The following is a 12,844-nucleotide window of genomic DNA, read 5'->3' on the forward strand; positions in this document are numbered from 1 at the left end:
ACAGTTGTCTACGGCAGCGGCTGTGATGGGAGAACTGGATCTCAGTGAAGGGCAAGTGGTCCATAACTTTAATTTTGGAGACAAAAAAATGTAGGCTTTGCGCCCTGTGGTCCATTGCCCAATAGGAAATGTAGAATACTCAAAAGTACTTTAAAAGTGCTTGAGTTACTTTTCTCAGGGAGTAACGTTGGAAGTACATTTAAAGTAATTGAGTTACTTTACTCAGGGAGTAACGCAGTGAAGTAACTGGTTACTTTTTTTTAAAAGTAATGCAGTAACGTACTTTGATTACTTTTAAAGTAACCCTTACCCAACACTGCTGTAGAGACCTCACACCCCAGACACAATCTGCTTAAACTCCTCCCTTCCAGTAGGCGCTACAGAGCACTGTTCGCCAAAACTACCCATCACTAAGACAGTTTCTTCCCCCAGGCTGTCGCTCTGATGAACCCCTAACAGCCACAGAATGGACAAACAACAACAAACAACACACACTTTCATCCTTGTATATGGTATATTTCTTTAATATTTGATGTATATTTGTATATTTTTTGTATATTGTATATTTCTGTATATTCCACTTCTTCTAAATTTTGGTACACTGAGAGCAAGTCTATCAGAGTCAAATTCCTTGTATTTACACACGTACTTGGCAAATAAAGCTGATTCTGATGAAAGATGAAAGATGCCTTAAGATGGATACCACAAGACTTAAGAAAGTCTGGGACCCTTAAAACCACCTGGTGCAGAACATGGGGGAGAGGCGCAAAATGCTGCCAAAGACTGAACACAATGGAAAGAGCTCATTGAAGCCTTATGTCCCATAGGGGATAAAGAGGAGTAAGTAAGTTAGGTTCATTCAAGTCCGGTTTTGGTTTACTCATTCATAATTCGTTAGGTTCATTCAAGTCAGGTTTTGAACTTTAAATCCCACTTTTCTTGGCATGCTTTATGAAACAGGCCTTTCATAAATGTAGTTATGTCAGTAGTAGGGGTATTGTGCAGCTGTACTGAAAATTACCTTTTCGGCCTCCTTAGTGTCGTCAAAAAGTCTTCTCTGGCGGCGTGCAGGTGTTACTCTGGCTGCCTCCCAAGCCTCCACCCACATGTTGCCTGGGATCTTCATCCTGGCACTAAGCTCACCTTTCACCACCTTGTTACCCTTCTCATCAACCATCTCCTCTTCCACGTAATCTCTAGGTGAGTACCAGCGCACAAAGTCCTCCAGAACACAACCTGGGTTGGCTGCCTGTGTAAAGAGAGGAAACCAGTCTTATTCCCATCTGTATACAAATGTAACTGATCCAAAATAAAAAAAATCTGTCCGTATTCATGAACATTCTGAGAATACTGTCAGAGAGCTCCTAACTTAGCCTACAAAATTCTTGCAAGGAGTCTTTGCTTAGGAGTTATTAAGGAAAATTCTTGGAGCAACTCTGAGCAAGGAAGGGACAGACATTTGGGGTGTGAGCAGGTAACAAAATGTGTAGCTCAGCGTGTGACGTAAACAGTGACGTGGGAGGGAAGCCGCGGCTAGTCAGTCCTTCGGCGATTCTCTCGTAAGTCGGCCCATCCTTCACCGTCCCCGTCATCTGACAGTTAATTGCCTCGTCGTTTGCAAGGGCAAGGAGGGCACGCAATTCCTTGTCTCCCCAGTTGCTCATCTTTACAGTGTCTGTCAGGTTTGCGTTTCAATCAATCAATCAATCAATCAATCAATCAATCAATCAATCAATTTTATTTATAAGGCCCAATATCACAAATCACAATTTGCCTCAGAGGGCTTTACAGCATATGACATCCCTCTGTCCTTTGGACCCTCGCAGCGGATAAGGAAAAACTCCCCCAAAAAAAACCTTTTACAGAGGAAAAAAATGGTAGAAACCTAAGGAAGAGCAACTGAGGAGGGATCGGACAGATGTGCAATAGATGTCGTACACAGTTTCCCTCTTGCTACTAGTATTAGCTGCTCATTCCTGCTATCAGCTGTTTCCGGTTTATCCACCGCCAGTGGTCGCACGTGCGGCGTCATCAACAGCTCCTCCCACAAGTAATCAACAGCCCCTCCCGTGGCGCCTCGTTCTTTTTAAACCAAAAAGGTTCCGCCAATATGTTTACCCTACAAGGCGGAAAATTGGGCACCTCGGATCAACTCACCAGTCCGGCTGGTCTAAACGCTCGCAGCTTGCCGGCAAAACGGCCCACTCTATCTCTCAATCTGCTTCTACACTCAGTGCCTGTGGTGGTGGGCAAACGAGAAAGTGGAAATACAATCTGTAGTTGGGGCAACAGTCCCAGAGTCAGTGCTGAATGATGCTGAACACATGATCTGGTTGAGTTTCGCTTGGAAAAGAGCTGGTAAGAAAAAAGGAAGTTTACCATGGTTTATACCCACACTCTATCAACTTTGCTATGATACAAAGCTGATTGAAAATGGGCAGGTATCCCTTTATGGGCACTTGAACATGAGGACAGGAGAAGCTGGCGATTGAACCCAATGATTAATGGACAACTTGTTTTTATGCAATGTAGTGTAAAAATAAATGGACTGTGCAGGACACACAGGTGGATAGTAAATGCACAAGTACAGATTGAATATGTGGATGTCTGCCTATTCACCTTGAAGGACTCCATGTCAGAGAGCAGACAGGCGCTCTGCATCCTGGCACGAAGGTGGGTACCTTCAGCTGATGTGCCTAGTTTGGCCAGTACTTCTGACTGCTCCTCTAACAGATCCTCTGTCATGGGAGCAGGCTCCTAAAAACCAAACACAGACACACAGCAGCATCAAAGCATTTCCATTCACTGAAAGACTTGCCTCATTTGCACAGGAGTATCTGTTCATTTATGGTTTGAACAAAAAATTCCAACTAATTTAATAATGTGACTTGATGAAAAGTTTTCAAACCTCACATTAACACACGTAACAGATTCACTGGATTATGTATAATGAAATATAAAGTACATTATAGCTGTGTGTGGCCTTATATTTATTCTCCACAATGTTGCATATAGCAAGGTTCAAATAATTGTTGAACCATGTTGAATCCCAAACGTTGACCCATACACAGCATGCCAGTTAGGTTCGGTGACAACATTGTGGAATCTACCCCTGGCTACTATACAGGACTGTGAGCATTTCAATTTCAATTTTACTTATAAAGCCCAATACCACAACTCACAATTTCCCCCAGAGGGCTTTACAGCATACAACACCCCTCTGTCCTTGGACCCTCACAGCAGATAAGGGAAAAACTCGACAAAAAAAAAAACTTTTAACAGGGAAAACAAATGGTAGAAACCTCTGGAAGAGCTACTGAGGAGGGATCCCTCTTCCAGGACATACAAACGTGCAATAGATGTTGTGTGTACAGAACAGATCAACATAACAAATTCATGGTAATCAATATGACAAAATGATACATAAAGAGAGGGACAGGCAGAGAGAGAAAGTGATAAAGAGAGAGACTGAGGCCCTGTTTAGACGACAATGGTTTCTCTATAAACGGAAAAGTCTGTCCTTTGTGTTTAAAAAAAAACTTCTGCGTTTATATGACGACGTTATTGGAACGATCCCCGTTCACACGGAGCCGCAAAATCTACTGGAAACGCTGTAGTATACACACCAGGCCAATGGGTGGCAGTGTAAATTTGCAAAGCAACAACACGGCATGACGCCATGCACCTGCGCTGAAGTGCCTTCCTCTACAACACGGTGATTACACACCAAAACAAAGAAGACAAAATGGCGAAAGCATGCACAGATAACTTTGTTTGGATGGACGACGAGGTGGAGTTGCTACAGTAACAGATCTACACTTCACTTCAAATCAACAGGGTGAGCAGCACAAACAGAGCTCGGCATTGTTGTTGTGACGGTCGGCATGCCTAGTGACTGGAACCGTAATGTGCATGTGTGAAAAGTCTCCGTTTTCAGAGGAACTGCATATTGCAAGTTTACATGACAACGGAGACGCTGCCGTTTCCAAAAAGTTGCACTCTGGAACCCGTTTTTAAAACGTTGCGTTTTCAGGCACCCAAAACGCCGCTATCTGCCAAAACACAACTAAAGTTTACCATTTTCAGTTGAAATCGTCGTATAAACGGGGCCTGAGAGAGACAGAGACAGAGAGGGACGCAGGACAAAGGCAGCATCAAAGTTTGCAAGTTCCGTGGCATTTTAAAAGTTGTTTTCTTCATCTACTCTGGTTCACATATGCCATGTGGAACATAGAGGAAAGCATGTGTACACATCAAGCCAACTTTATCCAGGTGATTTTCCTCTAGCTGGTTAGATCATGTAGCATTAAAAAAATATCAAAGCTTTAGGGAATTGAAAAATGTGTTTTATTACATCACAGTGTCAGATTACATTGGTTTAATTTTTCAGCCCCAAATTAAAGGCAGTGAATAAAAAATAAAAAAGAATTGAATTACTGCCCCGCAGTTGTATGCCTCCGCGCACCAGTCAAGTTTCTCTTACAGTTTACATCCATGTCTGTGAGAACATGGATGCATCACAACCATTGTCATCCCAGCAGCCCAGAAGATCTTTACAATCTCCAGTTTCAAGGTAGACATCCAAGATTAGTGTCACCAATTCAGTATCTGACCAAATGTCTTCCCCTCTGTTACTGAGATATGACGTGGAATAACGGCCAGAAAAGTGTTTCATGCAAAACATTATGATGTCACAGTGAAGTTGACCTTTGACCTTTTAGATATAAAATGTCATCACTTCATTATTGTATCCTATTAGACATTTGTGTGAGGTTTTGTCATAATTAGCATATGAATTCTTGAGTTATGGCCAAAACCATATTTTGTGAGGTCCCAATAATCTTGACCTTTGACCTTCAACCACAAAATTCTAATCAGATAATTCTTCAGTCCAAGTGGACATTTTTGTCAAATTTAAAGAAATCTCCTCACAATTTCCTTGAGATATCGCGTTCAGGAGAATGAGACAGACTAGGTCACAGTGACCATGACCTTTGACCACCAAAAACTAATCAGTTCATTGTTGAGTCCAAGTGGACATTGTGCCAAATTTGAAGAAATTCCCTCGAGGCATTATGGGGTTTCATGTTCACAAGGATGGGATGGACTTATGTACGGACAGACAACCCAAAAACGTAATGCCTCCGGCAACAGCTGTCACCAGTGCAGAAGCATAAAAACATCATGTCAGAGTTCTCAGAAATGTATCAGGAGTGTGTAATTACAGCAGTGTTGCATGGCCTTAAAGGGAACATTTCTAACTGTGAAATACTAAACAAAAAAAGCAAGTTGAAGTCTAATCTAATCCTATGATTTATTAAGAAATGTAACATATCACAAACAGGTCATCTTACTTCTTTTAACTTCTTATCTTCTATTTATAGCCCTAACCCAATATTAACACTTATATGGCATTACTTCAGGGCATTTTTTCTGTCAATACATATCATATTTGGAATAAAGAACAGTAATATGGTAGTAATATTGATATAACACAGACATAATTAGTGCTACTGAGTTCTACATATTAAATCTGTGTTCATAAATAAGTGATCCATATTTATTTAAAGCAAAGACTTGATAAAAATATGTGTGTGTGTGTGTGTGTGTGTGTGTGTGTGGGTGTGTGGGTGTGTGTGTGTCTGTGTCTGTCTGTGTGTCTGTGTGTGTTAATGAGTGAGTGACAGAGACAGAAAGAGACAAATCCTGACCTGTGTGACAGGAACGTAGAGAGGCTCTGTAGAGTTGAGCAGAGTCATGTTGTTACAGGGGTGTAGCCGACCCTCTGCTTTGCTTTTACTGCTATCCTTATCTGCCTCAGGATGCGGAGCCTCTATCTCCCCCTGGTCACTGAGGCACTCAAAGAACTCATCTTCACTGTCGCTCCATGAGTCCCAGGATTTTCCCGGCGACATCTCCCTTGTTGCTGTTGCAGACTCTGATACAGGGCGGCCATTCTGGCAGCCACCGGACCCCCTACCTTCTCTCTCTTTGCTTTCCAGCACCTTGCGAGCTTCATCTCTGGCCCTCTTCCTCTCAATGCAGCAGTTCAGCATCTATGCAGGGAACATAAGGCCTTTTCAAAGATGGTATACTTCACATCGCTGTCTTCATCACTATGTTTAACTGATGGCTTGTTGTCATTCAGGAATTAGTGTTACTTACAATGTTATTCAGACATTTTCAAAATCAGTATATATTTTACAAAAAACAACTAGGTTTATCAGTTTGAACATCAAATATCTTGTCTTTGTACCATAGTAAATTAAATATAAATCAATAAAGTTTTTTAAATCATTGCATTTTTTTTAAAATTTTTTTTATATACAGTGTCCCAACTATTTATAGCTGAAAACACACTATGCACTCTGTATAAATGGCTACCTGGAGCTTCTGATGCAGAAGACAACAGCGAAGATCCGGAGGTCCACTAACCAGTCTGCAGTTTAGGAAGCATGAAGAAAAGAAGGAGGGGATGAGTGAACATGACCGTTTGGACAGACTGAGCAACTACATTTGCATCAATAATGACTCTGCATATGGTGTGCATCTTAGATGTATTTACACTTAGATTTCTGTATTTTATTAATGTGTTTGAATACTCAAAATAAGTGGTGATGAAATGTTGGAATGAAATCTACATGACAGTCAAGAGGATCAAGATGAGCTAACATTACAAAAATTACCACTTTTCTTATGGTAAAAGAAGACAAGGTATAAGGTGTTTGTGGCTGTTATTTTAGCAAATCTCATCTCAAAATGTTAAAACGTATGTGTGGTGCCGTGCCTGTAGTCCTTTCCAAACAAGGCTAAACCCCAGGCCACACTGCTTACTAGGGATGGGCAAACGATCAAAATTCATTATTCGATCATCCAAAAAATTAACGATCAATTATCGATTAATTGATAAGTGAGTATTTCAAAAGAGAGAAAACAAAAGAGTGCAGTGCAGACTGTCGCCGCAAGAGAGCGCAGCTGCCCCAGTTTTGAGCTTCATCCCACCCAGGCCAAAGAGGAAGAATGGCGCACATGTGCAGTTCACCCCTAGGTGTTTACAACCGTTGCCAGCCAGAGTTACAGGCTTCAGTTTTCAGCAAAACCTCTGTCTTTCAATGGCGTAGTGTTTTCAGAGGCCTCAAGGGAAGCCGCCGAGGCTTTGGAGAGCGATCAGAGCCTCCGTCTGTTTCTGATTTTTTGCCTGGCATAGGTCCGGCGGGGGTCTCGTAGGCCCGTCGAGCCACCGTGCTCGCCGGGCGGAAGGGTCTCGTTGGCACAGCGACTCGCTGGGCGGGGGGTCTCGTTGGCACGGCGGCTCGCCAGACCTATGCCAGGCATTGTAGGGGAAACACTGCGACTATCGATCAAAATTATTTGTGATCGATCAAAAGCCTTAACAATCCATCATCGATAATCGAAAATTGATGCCCATCCCTACTGCTTACCTCTACCTGTGTGTGATGGCTGCCTCGCTGAATTGCTGCGGCTTGTGAGCATATGACCACACAGTCAGCATTGCTGCTGTGGAGCTGCTGCCTGCCAGCCCTGTCTTTCTACACCGAGTTTGCCTCGTATAAAAGCCACAATTAATGTGACACATTTTAATTCAAAATGACAACAGGAAGTGTTGAGTTAAAACTACATATATTTCTTAATGTCTGTGACATATTCTACAGATACAGGTGTAATGGTCCTGGTATGATGTCAAAGACTATCAACAGTTGAATCTCACTCTTTATTTTTGGTGCAAATCATGTGTCGTGGAAAAAATGGGTGACACTCTGAGTCTCTAGATGAGGTGCAGCCAGGCCGCACTATTCACTCGAGTTTTTTTAAATTTTTTTCCCCTAAGGATGGCTTAAAGGGATAGTGCACCCAAAAATGAAAATTCACCCATTATCTACTCACCCATATGCCGATGGAGGCTCAGGTGAAGTCTTAGAATCCTCACAACACACTTGCGGAGATCCAAGGGGAGAGGATGGAGGCTTAGGGCGCCCCAGATTCAAACGTCCAAAAACACATATTTGAAACCACAAAATATCTCCATACTGCTCTTCCGTAGTGATCCAAGTGTCCTGAAGCCCCAACATAAAAAGTTGTTCGGAAAAACGTCATTTGAACTCTGTTTTTAGCCTCATTGTAGCCTGTAGCTCTTATTGCCTCTCTGGGCACCGCGTTCAAGTGTGCGCTTGCGTGCGAGACAGTATGGATGAATCACTATGGATGAATCTGGGGCGCCCTAAGCCTTCATTAGATGGAGTTTTGTTGCTACCTCCTCTCCCCTTGGATCTCTGCAAGCATTGTGAGGACTCTAAAACTTCACCTGAGCCTCCATCGGCATATGGGTGAGTAGATAATGGGTGCATTTTGGGTGAACTATCCCTTTAAGCGTGACCCACCCTACTCTGCCTCTGATTGGCTTACCCTGACCCAAACCAATCTCAATCCTCACGCCTAAACCCAACCAATCCAACCAACGAAGGCACTGAGTACAAGCCAGTCAGAGGGAGAGTAGGGCAGGCCATGCCTTCACCATCCTAGGAAAAACTGGCCATGTGACAGTGTGGCTGTCAACATGGGCACAGAAATAAAAAGCAAGAGGTTTCACAACACACACATGCTCTCATGCAGGCAGTGTGGTCTGGACATAAGAGCAGCCTGAGTGTGTTGTGAGTGTGTTGTACCCACCCATAGATGAGGTAGTTGTTTTCCCAGCGATAGCGCAACTCTAGGACGAACTCCTGCCAGAGGTGAGCAACAGCACGCAGCCCGCCATGGTTGTAGTTGACTAGACATGCACACAGTGCCAGCCGGTATGTCAGACTGTCGGTGGGTGCCGACTTCAACTGGAGGAAAAGGTTCTGAACAAGGGGAATGGAGAGCAGGGGGGGCAATAAATGAACATATATTAGCCTATGCAATGTTAGATTCAGATCAGGAATCAAATGTGAAGAAATACTTTCAAAAAGCTAACTTCTAGCCCACATTGACTGACCACAAGGAATGTAGCTATCAGAAGTGAATGCTCAGTGGCATCCTGACACCACATTACTGTGGGGGGTATTATCTCCTGGGACCTCCTAATCAGCTTTCCCTTTTGTGATACACCAAAATCATGACTAAAATAGTGAACTAAATGTAATGCTTATTATACTGATAAATCCCCAAAGGTCTGCACATTCATTCAAAATCCACAACCGCTTATCCTGGTAATGGGTCGTGGGGGGACTGGAGCCTATCCCAGCTAACACTGGGCGAGAGGTGGGTACACCCTGGACAGGTCACCAGACTATCACAGTCCAGACAACCATTCACACTCACAGCCACTTTAAAGTCCCCAGTTAATCTTTGGATTGTGGGAGGAAGCAAGAGAACCTGGAGAAAACATACACTGATATGGGGAGAACATGCAAACTCCACACAAAAGGACTCTGGCCAGCTGGCCAATTCAAACTCGGTACCCTCTTGCTGTGAGGTGACAGTGCTAACCACTGCACCACTTTGCCACCCAAAGTTTGCACAATATCTTGTTACTGCCATTTAAGTGTCATTGTTTTGTGAAATTATTGAGTGTTGTAATGGTTCTGTAATGAGTGTAGTTCTTTTCATGGTTGTGCAGTGCTTTAAAGGGATAGTGCACCCAAAAATGAAAATTCAGCCATTATCTACTCACCCATATGCCGAGGGAGGCTCTGGTGAAGTCTTAGAATCCTCACACTTACGGAGATCCGAGGGAGAAGTGGGTAGCAGCACAACTGCACACCTAATGGCTGACAGCAACCCAGATTAAAATGTCCAAGAACACAGAATTGAAACCATAAAATATCTCCATACTGCTCGTCCGTAGTGATCCAAATGTCCTGAAGCCCCAACATAAAAAGTTGTTTGGAAAAACATCATTTGAACTCTGTTTTTAGCCTCATTGTAGCCTGTAGCTCTAACTGCCTCTCTGTGGACTGTGCTCACGTGTGCGCGCTTGCGCGTGAGACCAGCGAAAGCATGTGAACACACATGAACACGGTGCCCATGTCTCATGGTCTCGCGCAAGCACACACACTTCAGCGCAGTGTACACAGAGGTAGTAAGAGCTACAGGCTACAATGAGGCTGAAAACAGAGTTCAAATGACGTTTTTCCAAACAACTTTTTATGTTGGGGCTTCAGGACACTTGGATCACTACGGACGAGCAGTATGGAGATATTTTATGGTTTCAATTCTGTGTTCTTGGACATTTTAATCTGGGTCGCCGTCAGCCATTAGGTGTGCAGTTGTGCTGCTACCCACTTCTCCCTCGGATCTCCGCAAGTGTTGTGAGGACTCTAAAACTTCACCAGAGCCTCCCTCAGCATATGGGTGAGTAGATAATGGCTGAATTTTCATTTTTGGGTGCACTATCCCTTTAAGGTGGATGTTACAATTCCTTATGCAAAACATGCACCTATGAACCTAAAAAACCTGACTTGATTTAAACCTTAGATGTCACCTGTCTGTCCCCCCCAGTTAATTTTTCACAGTGTGGGAGTGGTTTAGTGGCAAACATACATCGTCAGAGTTTTTGTCTTGCTTGGATTTCCCACTGGCTTTTGACTGTGCACTTTTATTCTTGCTGTTCTCTGATGACTTCTCCACAGCAGCATCTGGGAAGAGATACTGAGACATGCAAGAAAAAACCCCACAAACATTTCAATATAAAAGTGCAATTCAATTGTACATTTACATAAAACTAGTCCATCAGTATCCAAATCTATTGATTGTCATAAAATTGAATATTGATCAAAACCAGTCTAATCCAGTCTTTCTGATAAATAGGCATTTAGCATTAATGATATCTTTATTTTACCACAAGTGAAATTAATTTCAATGCAATCACGTTTGTATCTTACAGGAAAAATATACAGATACATGCAATACATAGCATGTAGCATGTACTCAGCTGGGTTTCTTTTTTTGGCTGCTATGCCAGACACATCTCCTGCTAAAGCAGTTCCTCCACCTTTTATAAGTCCTGTATCAGAAGCCAGCTAGAGGTCAACTTCAATCAATCAATCAATCAATTTTATTTATAAAGTCCAATATCACAAATAACAATTTGCCTCAGAGGGCTTTACAGCACACGGCATCCCGCTGTCCTTTGGACCCTTACAGCGGATAAGGAAAAGCTCCCCAAAAATACATTTAACGGGGAAAAAAATGGTAGAAACCTCAGGAAGAGCAACTGAGGAGGGATCCCTCTTCCAGACGTGCAATAGATGTCGTACAGAACAGATAAACATGATAAATTAACAGTAATCCGTATGGCAAAATGATACATAAAGAGAGAGAGAGAGAGAGAGAGAGAGAGATGCAGGACAGACAGTTATGATAACAGCTTACAACAACATTAATTTAAGTAATAATATTACAATAATAATTATGGCTATTGTGGTACAATATGTTGTAGGTATATTTAAGCAATATCACACGAGAGGGAGTGATGTTGTACTGTATATCATCACGGCTGTGATTCGGTCATAGGCACGAGGCCACAGTAAACAATTACAGCCGTAATTGATACTGCCCCCAGCAAAGGAGTTCAAGTATCTCGAGGAACTGTTCAGGAGTGAGAATAAACTGTAGAGCGAGATGGGTTTGTGATGCAGGTGCTACATCGGACTGTCGTGGTGAAGAGGGCGCTGAGCTAGAAGGCAAAGCTTTCAATTTACTGGTCCACATATCTTTCAACCCTCAACTTCTGTCATGAGCTTTGGGTAGTGACTGAAAGAATAAGACTGCAGATACAAGCGGCCGAAATGACTTTCCTCTGTAGGGTGGCTGGGCTCAGCCTTAGAGACAGGATGAGGAGCTCAGACACCTGGAGGGAGCTTGGTGTAGAGCCACTGATCCTTCATGTTAAAAGTGGCCAGTTGAGGTGGTTCAGCATCTGATCAGAATGCCTCTTGGGCACCTCCCATTAAGAGTTTTTCAGGGCACATCCAACTGGTACAAGGCCCAGGGCAGACCCAGAACATGCTGGAGGAATTATATATCTCATCTGGCCTGGGAATGCCTTAGCATCCCCCAGGAAGAGCCAGAAAGTGTTGCTGAGGAGAGGGATGCCTGGAGTCATTCGCTTAGCCTGCTATTTCTACAAGTAAACGAACCAATTCATTAAATTCACTCTGCAGAAACGGATTAGCAGAGCACCAAGCAGTCAGTGCCCAGAGTATGCTCTGCTGCTCCCAGAGTGTGAAGTTCTAAAAAATCAAATGGAACATACCAACAGCATTCTGAATTTACAAACGGTCCAGTTTGTGCCAGAGTGCGCTCTGGCCTTTGGAGAGAGTACTTCCAAACACACCCCATGGTCTCAAACACACTTGCCTATGTTTGTTTATATACTTTCTTCCATTTAAAACTCAGTTGGAATTTCAGCTAATGTTGTGACTTGTTTTTCAAGCACATCTAATCTTTATTTCTGCTAACAAGGAATGTTTTGAAGCTGTAGTTAGGGGTGGGCGAAATATATATCGTTAACGATAATATTGTCATTGTTGTTTTAACGATGTGCAAATTTACGTCATCGAGTACGCAAATGACTTCACAAAAACAACTGAAAACACACGTTGAAACCAGGTTGAAACCCCACACATTCACTGAACAAGAGTTACATAACTTGCGTGCAGCAGCATGCCGCAGTACACCTAGGTGGTCACATGATCTCTCACTGGCACCTTCCCGGCAGGTTAGCCTGCTGCTAAACAAGCATTAGCGAGACAACATGGCAACACCGCCCACGGATGCTCCAGCAGCTTCGGAAGACGTGGGTCAACTGTAGTGATAGGTCCCAGCCTGTCAGGTGGGAACT

The 12,844-nt window shown here is 43.1% G+C and overlaps 1 protein-coding gene across 1 annotated transcript in view; it reads right to left on the reverse strand.

Moving 5' to 3' along the window:
- Positions 1-12,844, reverse strand: part of rab3gap1 (RAB3 GTPase activating protein subunit 1) — a 133,380-nt gene that overhangs the window by 33,503 nt on the left and 87,033 nt on the right. Inside the window, exons 13-18 of the mRNA XM_050059634.1 lie at positions 10,543-10,650; positions 8,689-8,861; positions 6,385-6,439; positions 5,712-6,056; positions 2,620-2,757; positions 1,022-1,249 (exon numbers count right to left, since the gene is read on the reverse strand). Coding sequence (XP_049915591.1) covers positions 1,022-1,249; positions 2,620-2,757; positions 5,712-6,056; positions 6,385-6,439; positions 8,689-8,861; positions 10,543-10,650 — 1,047 coding nt within the window. The remainder of the gene's footprint in view (positions 1-1,021; positions 1,250-2,619; positions 2,758-5,711; positions 6,057-6,384; positions 6,440-8,688; positions 8,862-10,542; positions 10,651-12,844) is intronic.

The sequence above is a fragment of the Epinephelus moara genome, chromosome 13 (assembly GCF_006386435.1).
Source record: "Epinephelus moara isolate mb chromosome 13, YSFRI_EMoa_1.0, whole genome shotgun sequence".
Classification (NCBI taxonomy): Eukaryota; Metazoa; Chordata; class Actinopteri; order Perciformes; family Serranidae; genus Epinephelus; species Epinephelus moara.